This window comes from Salvia hispanica, chromosome 6 (assembly GCF_023119035.1).
Source record: "Salvia hispanica cultivar TCC Black 2014 chromosome 6, UniMelb_Shisp_WGS_1.0, whole genome shotgun sequence".
NCBI classification, from domain to species: domain Eukaryota; kingdom Viridiplantae; phylum Streptophyta; class Magnoliopsida; order Lamiales; family Lamiaceae; genus Salvia; species Salvia hispanica.
In genome coordinates, this window is record NC_062970.1 from 1,940,028 (window position 1) to 1,958,094 (window position 18,067).

At 32.1% G+C, this 18,067-nt stretch overlaps 2 protein-coding genes and 1 non-coding gene across 3 annotated transcripts; 2 read left to right on the top strand and 1 right to left on the bottom strand.

The window, feature by feature from the left end:
• The first annotated feature begins 6,484 nt into the window (after positions 1-6,484).
• Positions 6,485-8,639, top strand: LOC125191774 (serine/threonine-protein kinase RIPK-like). The gene is made up of 4 exons (XM_048089185.1): positions 6,485-6,951; positions 7,086-7,221; positions 7,632-7,768; positions 7,854-8,639. The coding sequence occupies exons 1-4, from the start codon at positions 6,571-6,573 to the stop codon at positions 8,472-8,474; spliced, it is 1,275 nt and encodes a 424-aa protein (XP_047945142.1). The 5' UTR covers positions 6,485-6,570; the 3' UTR covers positions 8,475-8,639.
• Positions 8,640-10,133: 1,494 nt separating this feature from the next.
• Positions 10,134-12,620, top strand: LOC125192207 (RING-box protein 1a-like). The gene is made up of 5 exons (XM_048089722.1): positions 10,134-10,365; positions 10,492-10,542; positions 10,622-10,681; positions 12,158-12,229; positions 12,316-12,620. Exons 1-5 carry the CDS (start codon positions 10,218-10,220, stop codon positions 12,351-12,353), a joined length of 369 nt encoding a protein of 122 aa, XP_047945679.1. The 5' UTR covers positions 10,134-10,217; the 3' UTR covers positions 12,354-12,620.
• A 1,019-nt stretch (positions 12,621-13,639) lies between these two features.
• On the bottom strand, positions 13,640-13,721 carry TRNAS-GCU. Its single transcript has one exon. It is a non-coding gene; the product is annotated as a tRNA-Ser (tRNA).
• Between the last annotated feature and the right edge of the window lie 4,346 nt (positions 13,722-18,067).

An 18,067-nucleotide genomic window follows, 5' to 3' on the forward strand; every position in this document is an offset into this window, starting at 1 on the left:
ATTTATCTACCAAACAGCCATATAACTCATATATCTTGGTCTTATCTACACTACCAAACAAGCACTAATTCGATTCTAATGCCAAATTATAATATGTTTAGTACTTCATTTCATTTGCGTTAGCAATATGAAGATCCTCTAATTGTGAAAAGTTAATTAGACTCTAATTTAACATTTTAAGTACCTTTTCTGAAATTGGAAGTAATAGATATTTATATACTTATGTATTGACAGGTAGTAGTATGATTTTGTATGTGAACAGAAAAGATTAATTATTCTAGATTTGTGGTCTTGGAATTAAGAAACAGGTATAGAATTCCAAGTGTAAATAATCAAGGATTTTAACCTGCAGATTTTAGTGGATTGGTCATGGTAGATAGTATTTGCTAGACCAAAGCACTATGGACTTTATTTTGTCCATACATCTTTATTTTTTGTCATACGTGTATTATTGCGTATTTGATGATGTGTGTGTATACATATACATATTTCAGCAGCCGACTATATAGCTCATTCTCATCTTTTATTTAAGTATTTTTAGGAGATAAAATCAACGAAAGACTTAAATAAATTTTCATATATTGACATTTAATTAGAGCCTAATTTGTAGTGGGAGAGGTGTGCAAATTGTCGATTAAAGATAAATTATACCCAAAAAGGTTTTGGTTTTGTTTTATTTATTTTTATTTTTGACCCAAAAAGGTTTGGTTTGTTTGTACATAGTTGCCACTTGCTAGAGGCATTTTCTAAACCATTTATATATGCTCCCTCTTTCTTGAAATTCCTAAATTCAGCAATTGCAAATATATAATTTAATTAGTATTATACGTTGTTGTTTAATTATTTAATGTGATGTTATATTAGTTGTTGTCTGATGCGTGCACGTAATTAGTCAGTAGCATTGGAATTTTGGTTAGTTACAAAATCTGATCAAATTAATAGTTTTGATAATTTGCATGCTGATTTTAAAATTCATATAAAACCAGAATTTAATAAGTAAAATAGTAAGAATTTAAAATAAAAAACTCCTCAAATAAAATCATTCCTCCAGTGGAAATTAGTGTCTGTTTCAAGCTAATATTTTTTTATAATAGTACATTAGTAATTTAGTACTATTGTTTTATGAAACCGACATCGTTCAAAAGATCAATAATTAAAATTCAAAGAAAATAGAAAAAATGCTTTATTTTATAATCTCTCTGGACAGAGAAGTCTTAAAGTTCCTTTCAAATTAAATTAACGCCACATGATTAAAGGATTTATATAATTTTTTATTATTACAATTAATTATGTATACACTATGTCACACAACATTAATCACAAATATAATTAAACAAGAAACACATTGACATTTTGTATTCCACATGTTGTAAATTTTTTTCTAAATTAGCATACATTTCCCATGCGTTCGAGTCACTTCCTTTTTCCAAAGTTAAATAATAAATTTGCGTGATTAATTGGAATACTATTACAGTCAATGAATATCACAAAAATTTCCTCTAAACATATCCTAAATGAGGAAAATTAAATTTGTTAGAGGTTTGGTTAAACTCCACTAAGAATGAGAAGGTAAAGGTTAGTTGTGTGTTTGATTATACTTTCAATCCTAATTATTTTGACCTTAATGAAATTCACATTCAAATTACTGCAAAGACCATTAATTTACGAAAATTTGATTTTTGAAGATAATTAATTGCACATAAAGTAGTCCTATTTGAATTTGAAATGGAAGGTTTTGGTGTGAATCGAAGTTTCTAAAATGTCATTGTCAAGACTTTGGCAGCTGCCCAAATGGGCTTCTTGTTTATTCCACAAGTAAGCTAAATTTAAACTTTCCAAAAGTCCTAATTAAGTTTTTAGTTTTTACATTAAAAACCAGAAGATATTTTGTAGGGAAATAAAAAATCCTATTGTTTCAATTCTAGTGCCATTCTTACATTGTTCTATTGAATTACTCTAACATGAATAATTTAAACTCGACTCTTGAGTTTTAAAAAGTGAAAAAATATAGGTATAAAAGATTAATGCAATATTCATCTCATTTTTTTTTATATCTATGCAGTTTTATAATGAAATATGAATAAAATTAGTTCGCACTTAGTAGGCTACGAGTTGATGAAGTATAACCTAATATTCACAATTATATCCTTATTTGATATTTTTTATATTTAAAATAAAAATGTTCCATAAAAGTTGGTTAAGATTTTTATATGCCTGAGTTGTCCCATAGAAAAAATGTAATGTAAAAAATAAATCAATTTAAATACTTAGTGAATTTTTTCCTCACATCATCAAGTATTTAGGGATGGAATTTAACTAAAGTTTAATTAGTCTCATATTCATATATCCATGAATAACATAGCTCTAGCAAAAATCTAACATGATATAAAAAAAAATGAATCACATGCGAATATCACTATGATTTAACTGGTGAAGGCGAGAAAAATCACATTAAAACATTAATTTCAATGTTATGATTGAATACTTCATTTATTAAATATTTGGGAATCTTTAAAAAATAATCATATAGATTGTGACAATAATTGATATTTGTAACAAAAAAAAGAGAGGTGTTGATTTATGATGTAACATGTTTATAACATGAAAATGCAATTGATCTGTTGATACGTCGCAATCGTATGAAATGTAGATGGAGTCTATTAAGCAAAATAGGCCATTTAAATGCCTAATTGTAAACTGAAAACATAATTAAATCTGTTATTTAATATTCATGTCCAATATTTTATAATGGGATTATTAGGTGATAACTCCCATTTGATTTAGAGAGTTATTATATAGTATATATTACTATCTGAACTTCATCCACGAAATATACTCCAGTATTTTTTATTTTGGATTATCCACCAAAATTAATTTCTATCATTTTTCTCTATTAAGATAAGTATAATTTTACATTTACAAGACTTCAACCATTTGTATTTCTAATCTCTCTTTTTCTTTACAAAATTTCTAATTTTAAACTGTCAATTACAATCAAGAGTCAAGACCACTTTTATATTCGGAGGTAATATTATCGAGAAATATTTAGATAGGATTAAGGGAATAACATACATTTGACTTAGTGGGATATTATTTTATTATATATAATGAGAAATATAATGTTACATAGCCATATAATATAAGCATTATTTTATTTATACATTTAGTTTTCAATAAAAAGTTTTTAATTTTATAAATTCATATAAATCAAAATTAATTTGTTATTTTAAGGTTATAATCTGATATATATTCCACGCAGCTTTCATCTTCTTACCAACTACTACTATTTCTAACCCTTTATTTTTCAAAAACTATATAGTAGTACTATTATGCATGCATCAATCTGCATGATTCATCATTCATTTATAAAGTTTTCAATCATAACTTCATCACCAAAGAAAGTGCATGCTCCACCCCAACAACAACACAATACAAAACTTAATTTACTTACGCATTTTAATTATTTTTGTAACTTAATTATTTATCTCACATTTGTTGAATTGGGGGTCAACAAAAATATTCTCTCTGGATAAATATTGTAAGATTTTATTATATTACATTATAAGATCTCAGCATGCACAATTCATACATTCATCATTGTTTATCATTGTGTGTTAATCCGCATAATTTGGTTATATATTTTGTGGAATAAATCAAGACAAGATGTTGCAACAAATAAGCTACGTAATTGTCATCATATACCATGCCAGATAGTCTGGTTGCCATGACACATATCAATGGTAGACATAATGATTACTTTAACTACATTTGTACATACAATTAACATATACTTATACTTATTATTATATAATTATTAAGTGCTACTATCATTTTAAGTTAACCTCAATAGTTACTGTTATTATCATCTCATGTCAAATCGAAAATCAACAATCTGACACAACTATGTGGGTGAGTTCGAAAATCAACAATCTGACACAACTATGTGGGTGAGTTAGCCTAGCAGTAAAGATCTCGATTTCAAATCCTTTGTAGTGTGGTCCTTAACTACTATCTAAACATTGACAATTATATCTATCCACCATCACAAAAGCTAATGATAGAGGAGATGTATCATAAAATTAAAATGTTCTTTTATAAATTTAATTGAGTGAACATATCACCTGAAAATATGTTCAAATTATTAACTTTTTAATTAATTAAATGTGGGATAGTTTGCCGTAAATTAAATAATTTTGCGAGTGTAGCGCCAAATATATCCATTGAAAAATCTGAAATTTTGTGGTGTGCATTAGTCTTGGTTCGTACTTTTTTTTTCATTCATAATTAAAAATAGTACTAGTAGTACTACATTAAATGATGATCAAACTTCTAGAACATTAACGAGTTGCAAGAAAACCTACCCCCATTTTATCTTATGAATTCTTGTGAACGATTCTTCCTCATATTGACCTTACCTTCCCTCTCTGACCAAATCATTAATCAGCGTGTATAATTTATTAAAAATTGACAATTATTTTAGGAAAAACAAATTTGTAATCCAACATTGAGCAAATTGTTCAAAACTAAATATAGTCAAATTATGGTCTTTATCAATTAAAAAACCTTTCATTTGTCCCTCAATTACTTGGCAATGATTCTAGTGATCATGTCTATTTTGCATATCATTGCATAACTAGGTGATGAGTGACTCATTTCTACATTCCACAACGAAAATATTTGTAACATTGTATGTGATATGACATTGGTAAATCACATGTATACACCATCACCGGTGAGTTAAACGATGTCAGTTGTTCATACCGATAACGTCGTCTTTTTTGGTTTAAAAACATCGACAATATATTACACGTATGTAACTAGATTTTTTCGTCACATGATCAAACTTCTTAGTTTTACCAATTAATTTTAAACTCACAAGGACAACCAAAATATAATCAAATTTCATGACTTTTTTAGCAAATTCTCCATCTACAATATTCCTATATAAAACAATTAATTAAATGGTGGTAGCATTCTAACTGTTTATGAAAGATCAACAATCCCGCGTGAGGGAAAAAACGAAAAAAAAAAGTCCACGTAATCTACATGCCCAAGAAAAGAATATTTCAAATTATCCAACTAGAATTTGAATAATATTCAAATAAATGAACAAATATTTTCAAAATAGAAAAATTAAAAAACGGCAATCGGCAGATCCAGGTCGTCCCCACAAAGAAAGTCAAACGGAGGGCACAATGGTCATTTTCCATTCAACCAATTTACATAATTACACGTATTTGTTTTGCTGATTATATTAGTAGTTGTATGTTTTTATTTTCATTTTTTAACCCACGCGTAATATAACTCCTTCCATTTTATACTATTTGCGGCTTTACCGAATTAAATAATAAAATAAAAACATTGTGTTTTATATGTAATGCAATATTAGGATTTATTGAAATTAACTAATATCTTTTGTATAATAAAAGTTTATATAGTACACTTTTAGTTGGTCGGATAAACATAGTAGTATTGCTTTTTAATACAATAATGTGACAACTATTAGAAATGGGTTACTCGCCTCTTAAAATGCCTCATAAGGAGGATGGTTATCCACACTTATATAGATGAACTAGGATCGTTACCAAACCGATGTGGGACAAGATATTAGAATTTTAATACGCCCCCTCACGTGTGCGCCGGAATGACACATCGGACTTCCATCACGTGGGTAGGCAAGAGAAGAGATAAAGCAGATAAACCATCATCGACTTGGGCCCTGCTTCGATACCATATTAGAAATGAGCCACCCATCCCTTAAAAGGCCTCATAAGGGGGAGGGTTATCCACACTTATATAGATTAGATTGGATCATCACCAAGTCGATGTGGGACAGAATTTAGAGAATTTAACAACAACACATTTATGAACAATACCATAATTTTAATAAAAAACAATTTAGTTGGTCGGATAAACAGAGAAGAATTGTTTTTCAATGTTGATATGTCCATCAAAATTAATCTCTATCGATTTATAGTAAATTTCGCTCCCTAATAAAAATGAGTCATATCTTCTACTCTAACAGTATTCCAATTACTTTATCTCGTTATCTGTATTTTATCCTTATGTTATCAAATTTGCATTAAAACTCGTTTTGTCTACTACCAAATTATTTTTCGTGGACATATATAATAACTAAATCATCACCTAAGATGTTCAAAATTCAAGAAAAAGGTAGGAGTAATAGTTTTTGTCACTTCACGTGATACCTCATATTTTACCATAATTAAATCAAAGTATACATACATAAGTGAAACATAAATCAAAGTAGACCGGCAATGAGTCAAGCTAGTAAAACTTTTCAATTCTACCAACCTCTCACGTATTGTCAAATGGGATACGTATGTTAGGACAGTAGGTGAACATATATGGTATAGCTGTACATTAATTTACACACACATTAACTAACCATATAAAATTAAAACATTACTAAGTCTCATTATAAAAGGAGATATGTGCACACTTCTTGTCTCCATGTCTTTGTACAATTGTTGAAAATTTCAACCTCATCCCTCAAATATTTCCCCATATAAACCCCAAACACAACCAAAACTCCTCCTCATTTTCAAAATGGCAGTGAAGAGGAAGATGAAATGGCAAGACTATTTCCCGGGCTGCTTCAAGCCCGAGGCCCCGGTCCGGGGCAAGAAGAAGCCGGTCGCCAAGCAGACCTCGTTCCCGAGGATCTCGATGTCCGATTTCAGCGGCTCCACCGTGCTCTCCGAGGATCTATCGATCTCCCTCGCGGGATCGAATCTTCATGTGTTTACGCTGCAGGAGCTCAAGGTCATCACGCAGAATTTCTCGTCGAGTAACTTCCTAGGCGAAGGCGGGTTCGGGCCCGTCCACAAGGGCTTTGTTGATGACAAGCTTAGGCCGGGCCTCAAGGCCCAGCCCGTCGCCGTTAAGCTCCTTGATTTGGATGGCGGACAAGGCCACCGCGAATGGCTGGTAAATATCTTATCAACTAAATTGTACTTCATTGTCCTGACAAGACCAATTTAGTGCAGACTATTTATTTTATGCATGATGTTTTATGGTTGACTTTTGGTTTAATTATGTTTTTTTTCTTGATTAATTTGCAGACAGAGGTGATTTTTCTTGGTCAATTAAGACATGCTCATTTGGTGAAGTTGATTGGATATTGTTGTGAGGAAGAACACAGGCTTTTGGTGTACGAATACATGCCAAGAGGAAGTCTTGAAAACCAGCTATTTAGAAGTAAGTTAATTTGAATTTAATTATGTCACCAAAACTATATAATTAAGTTGATGGAAAAAGTCAATTAGATGAGTTTGAAGTTGATTGAAACAAAAAAAAAGTGTTTTGGAGGATGTATTTGTTTATCTAACTGTCATGTTGAATGGATCAATCTTTTCTTGGTAGGTGACAACTGCCAAAGAATTTGATTTAAATAAGTTGTTACCCTGTCTTAATTAATCTTTTAGTATATAATCCTTCTTGTTTTTTTTATTGGACAATTTGAGATAAGTTGGTGGATCATTCCACACGTTATAAAATTATTATTTCAATTTTCTACATGATTGATGTGCAATAGAAGAACATATGTAATTAATTGAATTGATTTGAAAATTAAAATAAGATTAATGTTTTTTTCCTCTATTACACAGGATTTTCGGTTTCACTTCCATGGCCAACAAGAATGAAGATAGCTCTTGGAGCAGCCAAAGGGCTTGCTTTCCTCCACGAAGCCGAAAAGCCCGTTATATACCGTGATTTTAAGGCGTCCAACATTTTGCTAGACTCGGTAAGAACAATCACTTTTATTCATAACACGTACCGTTTTTATTCAAAGTAATTATTTAATAGAATGGCCCCACATTGTTTTGCAGGACTATACAGCCAAGCTCTCGGACTTTGGGCTCGCCAAAGACGGCCCAGAAGGAGACGACACGCACGTCTCCACGCGAGTCATGGGCACTCAGGGGTATGCTGCCCCTGAGTACGTCATGACAGGTCACCTGACAGCTGCGAGCGATGTGTACAGCTTTGGAGTAGTACTGCTCGAGCTGCTCACTGGGCGGAAGTCAGTAGACAAGACCCGCCCCTCCAGGGAGCAGAACCTGGCCGAATGGGCGCGGGCCCTGCTCAAGAGCCCGCGCAAGCTGGGCCGCGTGATGGACCCCAGACTGGAAGGCCAGTACTCCGAGGCTGGGGCCCAGAAGGCGGCGGCCCTGGCGTACCAGTGCCTGAGCCACCGCCCGAAACTCCGGCCCACGATGAGCGAAGTGATCGAAGTGTTGGAGCCGTTGCAAGATAGCGACGGAAACCAAATCGGAACCTTCGTCTTCGTCTCCACGGATAGCGATTCGAGAGAAATATCGAGCAACGGGGAAAAACACAAGGAGATGAAGCGGGAGAATCATCGGAAACCGGCGGCGAAGTCTCCGAAATCGCCGCTCACTTTCACAGAGATGAACTCGCCGCACCACCACCGGATGAGGAGAGTGTGATCATAAAATGCAGACTTTTTTGTACATAAATTTTAGCCATTGCTGCTGGTTTGTGTAGAATTACACATGTGATTAGGCCAAGTGTAATCATGGTTTTGTCATTAATTTTTTTTTATTCATTTGAATTTTGTGATTTTTAATGCAATGAAAAGGGAAGATTGGTTATTTTTGGATTGTTGGTTTGTTAACAAAAATAATTGACAACATTCTATATGATGGTTCCCCTTTGATTAATAGATCAGAATTTCGAATAATTATTGTTAAAGATTGAGGTCTCAATAAAATGAAATAGATAATTTACTAAAAGACTAGTCTATTATTAGAAAATGCTTGATCTTTAAATCTCTCACCAATTGTTCTCACAATCGCTGTTGAATATTGAGTTTGTAATACGGTCGAAGAGGCCGTACAGTTCTCTATTTTTGTCGCGGTTGCTAATGCTCTTACCCGATGCAGAGAAGTAAACAAACAAGCAAGCGTAAACAAATCTATATTTTTAATTTGATAATTAATAAACAATATCAATAGGTCAGATTTTAAGTATGGCATAGAAATAATTGATGACTTTATAGGCAAAAACATGGTGTCGATTTCACATTTCTCGAATTATTTGAGATTGTTTTGACTTTTTTTTAGTAGCAATCGAAGAAAACAAAACAAAAAAAGAATAATACAAGAATAATAAATGAATAGTTTTGTAATTTTATGACTTATTATTGGCTAACAACAACTTAGTCTTGAGAATGGGTACAAAATAGAAAATATTCAATAGAAGCATGTATTATATATTGTGGACTATAGAAAGCTTAGTGTGTACGAAATTTCATTCTACTATTTTATTTATTTTTTATTTCGTTTCTAGATCCCTACGACGATATTGACTATAAACCAAACGATTATTTACTTGGGAATGTATAGAGGTTGGTGAAATAGTGTGTATAAACTACTCGTACTAATTTTTAATTAATAATATTACTACTATTATTAAGGAAAAAACAAAGTTGAGTTGACACTTATACCATTGTGAGTGGAATTTCAATATGTTTTTTTTTTTAATTATAAAATAGGAGTAATACTCATGAAGTAATATACATAAGCATATACGGTATACTATACCCATCAAAATTCAATGAAAAATCACTAGCATACATATTACTCGAATTGTTTTTGCATTATCAAAATATTAGAACGTAATTGTAGGTGAACAAAATATGTAAATTACTCATAAAATAACGGATTAAGGCCGAAAGTCTTTCAGCGGAATGTAAAACACAAAACGATATCGTTTACATCCATTAAAAAAAGTGGCATTTCATATATTGATCGCTTTGTTCAACTATATAACCTGACATGCCATGCAAAATTTTAATTTAGGAAAAAATTGAGCTCTCGAAAAATTCACTACATGGTGTAAATTTATCACCAAATTTTAATTTCATGAAAATTACCTATTTATTATCGACAAAGTTAAAAATTTCTTAAATTATTGGCGTAGAAAGGAAAATTGTAAAATAAAAATTGTACTACCAAATTAGAATAATGCGAAATATAAATATAATCATAAATCGAATATCTAGAATTCGAACTATTTCATGAAATCTATTTAATAAATCATCTAATTATGATTATAAAGTTTAATCAATAGAAAAATTTGATTCCTTTTTGATATACAAAGATTTCGATTGCCATTGCCTTCCCCCAAATTAATACTCTGCAAAACAGCTGCCATTAACCCTAGCAAAAATGTCGACACTCGACACCGACGTCAACATGGTTCCGGCCGGAGAGGGCTCATCCGGCGCCGGCCCTTCCACTACCACGCCGCACTCCTGCAAGAAATCGAAGAAATTCGAGATTAAAAAGTGGAACGCCGTCTCGCTTTGGGCTTGGGGTATTTGTTCTATTTCCACTCCTATTTTCCGATTCGAATTGATTTATACGAGTGTATGCGATTAGGAATTCGTTCTGAAATTTTCGCGTGATTTGGATTGATAAACCCTAATTCGTACTGTTGCAGATATCGTGGTCGATAATTGTGCTATTTGCAGGAACCACATCATGGATCTATGTATGTCTCTTATTCTCTTGTTTACGCTTTTTTCGAATTTCGATCCGTTTTGTTTAATTTTAGTGATTTTTGTTGATAGGCATTGAGTGCCAGGCTAATCAAGCTAGTGCGACGAGCGAGGAATGCACGGTTGCTTGGGGTATGTTGCTATATAGGAGTACTTCAAATCGTTGCAATTTTGTACTCTTGTTTTCTCTGAGAAATTGTGGTTTAGAATAAGATAGTTTAATGGTAAAGGTGGATAAAGTAATAGATCTATCATCTTTATGATCTGAGGCATTAGGAAGAAAGGAATGAATGAATCGTATCACACCTCATTGGGTTATCTACCCGGTTGAAATCTGGAAAAGTAAAGATTGAATTACTTTTCATTCAACTACTCTACCCACCAAAGTATAAGCATTATGTTATTAGGTTGGATTTTATGTCATTTGGGACCTGTAGTCATTATTGTGTTATTAAGATAAATATATGTTGCTGATGAATTGGAGCTAAGTTTTTCCTGAGCTGTAAACGACTCATTGAGAAAGGAAAACTATATGACAGTAAATTAAGAATTTGGATGACTGTTCGATGCTAAGAACTTAAGATTGATGTTAATCCTATGTCTGCTAGTTTCTGATTTTCATACTCTTTTCATAAGTTATACAAAAGGTCAATCGTCACAACTTAGTGAGAATTCATTATTAGCTACCCGTGTCCATAAGATGCCCGACTAGCAATAACTAATTTGTCAAAACATCACTCAAATCTCAAACTCTGGCAGCAATGGGTATCTTGCTTCTCTTTTGCTCTAAGTTGGTTTCATTTTGTCTTTCTGAACAAATATACCCGTTCAATCTGAAATTAGCTCGTGCAATTATATACTGACAAATAGAGAATTGCCTAAAGTTAACTGTAGCCTTATAGACTGCTAAATTGAAAAGTGATCAAATGTGATGCTGCTGCTGTTTTAGAAGTGCCATGATGCCATTAGATTTCCCATTTAGCTTATAATGCGAACTACTCTTGCCTCCTATAATAGGAAGTTTTTACCTTGTTTGGTTACAGCAACAGTTGGATGAGCCACCTTGAATCCTTCGTGGTGTGTCATCTTATGCTTCCTAAAAAGCTGTGTAGTATGAGGAAGATTGGTCCTTAGTCCTTACTATGCTGTTTTGCTTATTGTTTGTGTCATGATATGTGCAGTCCCTTTTCATTATTTAGAAAAGTTTCAAGGATGTTTTCTTTTAGTTGGTCTGTGGTGCCAAATATCTTCGCATTCAGTTGTTCTCTCTCTCTCTCTCAAGAAGTGCCCTTGGTATTTCTTAAGTTTATTCTAACTTTGTTTAAGTAGGGCCATTTCATGACTGGAATGTTGTGCATGGCAGAGAGCATGAATTCTGTGAACGAAATTTAATATACTTCATATTGTCAGTTCTAAGTTTTACTGGAAATTGAAAAGGAAGTTTATGTTTGGTCTTTAAAAAATGAGATCACCGGTGCCTTCACTATATTCCATCCAGTACAACTCATCGTCCCAGATCATAATTATTTACTGTAACTATCTCTCCTTGTATTTTATTTTCTTGCAGTTTTCAGTTTTTTTATATTGTTCCTCCTACAATTTCTATAGGGGTTTGCAACCATGCTTTCCACTTCCATTGCATCAGCAGGTGGCTTAAGACTCGCCAAGTTTGTCCTCTTGGTAAGTCGTTTTCCACGTTGCACACTATACCTAATCATGTCATTATTGCGCCACGATGGTATCTTATGGTCCACAATAACTTACAGACAACAGCGAGTGGGAGTTTCAGAAGTATGGTCACTAGAGTTTGTGACTGGACTGGTCACTGGCTTCCTCCTTCAAGTTTGGCCAAGAGAATTAGTGTTCCTATTGTTTCTTCTTGGAGCGAACATTAAAGAATCGGGAGCCTTGAATCATCACAATATATCATTTGGACATCTTTTTCTAAACAGAACATCTTTAGACACATGTTTTGCTCTGCCTAGTTATTATCAGCACCATCTTACTATGCTAATGATTTGTGGATATGTCTCTTGTTGGTTGTTGCTGATATCGAAAAACGATTTATCTACCACAGTTTCTTTTCTTTTTTTGTTGTTTCTCTCTATTTTGTGAAATATTTTACACATTTATATATTGTGATCTGCTAGAAAATTTGATGGTACATAATTGAGTACTACTAGCCAATTTAGCGGTAATGCCAGTTTTAAAATCTCAAGATTCATAAGAATCTTGATTTTAAATAGGTTTGGAGATGTATGCCAAATACAAAATTTGTTTGGTAAAATAGTTGAATGAAACACAACTTATTTTTCTCCTATTGGTGTCTGATGTTTGAGTCACTCTTCTCCTTAAGTCAATAGATGTCATTTCATATATTTGAGTTATCAGTTATGTTTCTCCTTCAATCAATTGGTGTCAAAGATGTCTGATCTATCATGGCCACAAATGTTACAATCAATTAATGTCAAATGTAGAGAGTTTGAGTTATGATGGCTAGAGTGTAGAGTACCATTATTGATTATATTTTCTGTATGTGAGACAACCATCACTTGTTCATTATTGATTATATTTTCTGTATGTGAGTATGTGAGACTACCATCACTTGTTCTTTTAAAGTGTGATTTTGATTATGAAAAGCTAGATTGAAAAATAAACATAGCTTCATTGTTTAGAGCATCTCCAATGGACGACGCCCTTCCCGTCGCCCTTTCCAAATACACTTCCTGCCACGTCATAAGGGCTTTCCACCCTCCTGCCACGTCATAAGGACTTTCCACTGCACAATCCGCCCTTCCTATCGCCCTTCCCGCAATTAAAAAAAATTCACAAATTCACAAATATTCAATTTACGTTACGGAATTAAAATTTAAACGAGCCGTATATATAGAGTTCTTTAAAATACCGGACTTCCGAGCGTCGCCACAATGGCGGACATCCCCCGCCCTTCCCGTGTCCTCACAGGACGTCCACGTCCTCCTCTCCGTGCCACAATGGCGCCCTTCCCCGACGGACTTCCCGGAAGCCTCTCCGAAGGGCGACGGGAAGTCCGCCATTGGAGATGCTCTTAGAATAGAATAAAAAAAATAACGACGCCTGAGAGATTCGAACTCTCGCGGGGAAACCCCATGTACTTAGCAGGCACACGCCTTAACCACTCGGCCAAAGCGTCGTTGTTTATTTATTCCTCAATATAATTATTATTAATTATGAAATAAAACGGAAAAGAAAATCCTCACCCCTTAAATTACTTCTTTATTTTGTTTCCTTATCTATAATAAAGAATTTCATACTTTCTTATTTCTCACGAGTTAATATCTTTCATGAGTTAGTAATATATTTCCTCATATAAGCGAAATGGATAACAAGAAATGGTAAATTTTTAGATTTTAGAGGGTGAGATTTTTTTTCGGATATTTGTCAATGATAAATTTACCATCAAAGAAAATGCAGTCAAGGGTGTAAAACTCTTGTTCATTTGCTCTCCTCAATTAGATGAAGACTCTTTACTTGTGTTGGTTTAGAGTAATAAAATAAGAAGGATATGTATCCCACCAAAAGTAAGGAGATATTCCACAAACTATCCATTTTGCTTATTGTTAATGCAACAAAGTGCATGTGTGATATAGTTTATTAATTTTATCTTATCCCATTTTATATCCACTAAAGTTTTAGTATGTCACATATTTTCAAGTATAAGTTTATAATGTTTTATTTGATTTGGAGGTTAGTAAAACGGAGGAAGCTTATCTATCGCCTCGCTTCATAAATTCATAATTATACAATCTTTTCAATTAATGGAATATTTGTCTACTTTGGATAATGAGTATTTAATTTGCTATTTTTTTTTAATATTATCCTATAACTCAAATTGAAGTTGTTACATTGTATAGTACTCAATAACATAGAAAAACTCAAATATATTATACATGGAGTAGTGTTATTTAACTAAGATCACAATGAGTTCATATAATGCAGGTAGGTCAGCATATTGATATGCTTAAACCTCAAGTAGAACATAATTGATGGAGCACATCATAGTGATTCATTGATTCATGCAGCTCAAATAAATTTTATATACTAAAATTCAATATCATTTTAGCTCTGAAAATAATCCTATTGGGCCAGATCTGCTCCCATTCATTCAACTATTATTTCCATGACAAATTTGATTTATCCAAATAACCATTATATCATCATGATGTCATTTTATTATCATTTACTATTATATTATATGATAAATATATGTATATATGGTATTTGGATATGCAAAAATAATGTGTGGGTCTAGTAAAGTGAGCCATATGATCATTGCTGGTGCTCCCATATTGTCACTAATAATTGTCAGTTGTGGTTCAAGATTTTGTTTTAGACAATAATCCACCTTAACTTTCTAAATCTAGTTTCTTCCAAATTATTTAATGGTTGAACTGTTGTAGTGCCTTCAATAAGAGAATAAACAAAGCTGCATTCATAAATATCTCGTTACTTTTTTAGGTCTTGGACTTGATGGCCATTTGTGGTGATAATGGTTTTTTCCTAATATTTCATTGTATTTAATTAGACTTGGGGCATGAATTAATACTTATAACATGCATCCATTGATTTTGTTTTGGAATTGATCACTCTACTATCTATTGAACTATATATTATAGATATATTATAGCTAGATACGACCTTTCTACTATATATTATAGATATATTATAGCTAGATACGTTCTTTGTTAATATACACTTTTTTTGAGCATGAATTTTCAGAATAGTATGTTAAGTGAATGGTGAATAAAGTAAGAAATGCAGAGAGAATAAAATAAGAGTGTTATTTTTTGTCAAAAATAGAAATGACTCAATTATCTTGAAACTTCTTAAAATAGAAAAATGACTCTATTAATAAGAAATGGATGGACTATATATTATACTCTCTCCGTTCTACAGTAACAGAGGCATTTCGTTGTGAGCACTCATTTTGAAAAAATAATACTCCCTCCGTCTCACTTTAAGAGTCCTGGTTTACTACTTTTGGGTGTCCCACTTTAGGAGTCCTGGTTGGAATATTCCATAATTGGTAATAGGCCTCATATTCCACTCACCTTTTCCCACTCACATTTTATTATAAAACTAATATATAAAAGTAGAACTCACATTCCATTATCTTTTTTCACCAACTTTCCCTTGTATTTCTTAAAACCCGTGTCGAACTCAACCGGGACTCCTAAAGAAAGACGGAGGGAGTATTAAATAGTTAAAGTGGAGAAAGAGTAAAGTAAGAGAGAGAATATTGTAGATAAGACTCCTCACTGCATTATTTTCTTTCTTACTTTACTCTCTCTCCACTTTAACTATTTAATATTATTTTTTTAAAATGAGAGCTCAAAACGAAACGCCTCTATTACTGTGGAACGGAGGGAATAGTATATTAAAAATATTGACAAACTGTCAGAAAAATTATGAATTTTAGTCAAATTTTGATCTGTTCAGCGACTTTATAAATCAATCTTAAAAATCATAAATGAACTTTAACATTTGTTTTTATATTTTTTCATGTGGTCAAAATTTAGATAAAATTGTATCTCCTGTGACAGCTGAAAAATTCTACGAGAATGAGATTGTCACTCGACTTTAATTCTATTAATTGGACAAAAAATATCTTACTACTAAATTACATTTTCATAGGACACATAATAATTAAAATAAGAAAAAATCTTACTGGAAGGTGCATGTGAAATGCTTAAATAGATTTTAGTAAAAAGCAATTATTGGAATCATGAGGGACCATGTGATTTAAGTAGCTATACATCACATGGCTTTAAAAATCCACCCAAAGTTTTTAATTACTCCATATTTTTAAAAACAATGTGAAACGAAAGAAGTTATATGATTACACCGAAAAAGATAAATATCAAAAAATAAATACACCCTGTTGAATGTCAACAAAAACAGACGAAACTTACCTGCCAAATTCAATTAATATTTTCATATGAGAATTTCCATAAATGCTCTTTTAAAGCAATATTTGAATATATGGACGCATTAAAATAAATTTGGATCCACGATTGCAAAATTGTGTAGCATTTATTGTATTTAAGAATAATTGATATTATATGACCTTGCAAAATTCACAAAATATCAGAGTTTGCAATTGGGGGAAGTAATTAATACTATATCTTATTTTATGAACAATTGAAGCATGAGTGGAAATTCTCAAAATAATGATGAGAATTTGCATTTATACAAAAGAATAAAATACCCCATAAAGTAAGAGTTAATTATGGTATTAGTGTAATTTTAATATATTGAGAAATGTAGTAATTTTTTTAATATATATTGTATCAAATGGCAAAAGAATCACGTCTCAATTAGTAATTTTAGTAGAGTGACAAACCGCGTGATTTTATTATACTAACAAAAAAACAAATAACACCGATGAGTTATGACATATTTTCTTCATAGTAGCTAACACTACCGTACAGCATTCATACATTCAAGTCAATATCAGCAAATTTTAAAAAAATCCAAATAAATAATGAATATATATAAATAAATTAATATACCTATTTCACATTCTATTATTTTCTCTCTGTACCAAACAAAACTCGCAAGCCAAAAAGAATAGCGAGACATGATTCAATCATTCCATCAAATAAGAAGAGCAAAATAAATCCACACACTTATACGATGAAATGAACGACTATTTTCCATCTTTCAAGCAGACTCAACACTCTCTAAATGTAACCGTAAATATTTTATATGAACCACGTAATAACATAGAAAAAGAAAATCCAAAGTTCCTTATCAATTAAAGTGCTCTTCATTCTCCATTCTGAAAATTATGTATTCTTGTTGAATCTTCTTTGCAGAATAAACCAAACAAGAAGAGAAAATAGACACATGACGAGAGAGACAAAGAAGAAGGGAAGAAAAGGCGTTGCTACATTATAACGTCATCAATCGACCATTAAACGGCTACATGGAGTAGACAGCTCCTACGCCAGCGTGTTATGTAATTATTCGTAACACTCTAAAATAAGAAATTCAAGAAATTCTGGATCCTTCAGTATCTTTGATTGTGATAACTTAAGCATCCTTCCTATTAATTGGAAATGAAGCATCTTGCTAACTAAAATCGACTAAATAACGCTTTATCATCCATCCATCAAGTGCTATAGTTAATTAGAAGTTTTTTTTTATTATTTAAAAAAATAAAAAATTAACTTATATATGAAAAAGGAAATTACATATAAACTTCTAAGAAATGAGGAAATTATAACTGATTTCAAGAGGGCTCGAATTCGACACCTCCATTGATGTCTAAGCTCCTTGCCACTAAGACAAAGACTCTGAAACTATAGTTAATTAGAAGTTGATTTAGTGATGCATGCTACTAAAATAAGTAATGAATATGTTGTAGCACGTATAGCAAAATTATTGAACATGTTGGAAGTAATATAAAATCCAAAGAAAAGAAGCTGCGTAAATTATGCCACATTTCTTTAGATTGAAGGAAATGTGATGCCGCCA

What these genes read in the sequence shown, in the direction of transcription:
- LOC125191774 (XM_048089185.1), top strand. Translation starts at nt 6,571, where the DNA reads ATGGCAGTGAAGAGGAAGATGAAATGGCAAGACTATTTCCCGGGCTGC. An exon ending in TGAAAACCAGCTATTTAGAA is followed by an intron (nt 7,222 to 7,631) that starts GTAAGTTAATTT and finishes TCTATTACACAG; the next exon opens with GATTTTCGGTTTCACTTCCA. An exon ending in CCAACATTTTGCTAGACTCG is followed by an intron (nt 7,769 to 7,853) that starts GTAAGAACAATC and finishes ATTGTTTTGCAG; the next exon opens with GACTATACAGCCAAGCTCTC.
- LOC125192207 (XM_048089722.1), top strand. Translation starts at nt 10,218, where the DNA reads ATGTCGACACTCGACACCGACGTCAACATGGTTCCGGCCGGAGAGGGC. An exon ending in CGTCTCGCTTTGGGCTTGGG is followed by an intron (nt 10,366 to 10,491) that starts GTATTTGTTCTA and finishes GTACTGTTGCAG; the next exon opens with ATATCGTGGTCGATAATTGT. An exon ending in GGAATGCACGGTTGCTTGGG is followed by an intron (nt 10,682 to 12,157) that starts GTATGTTGCTAT and finishes CAATTTCTATAG; the next exon opens with GGGTTTGCAACCATGCTTTC.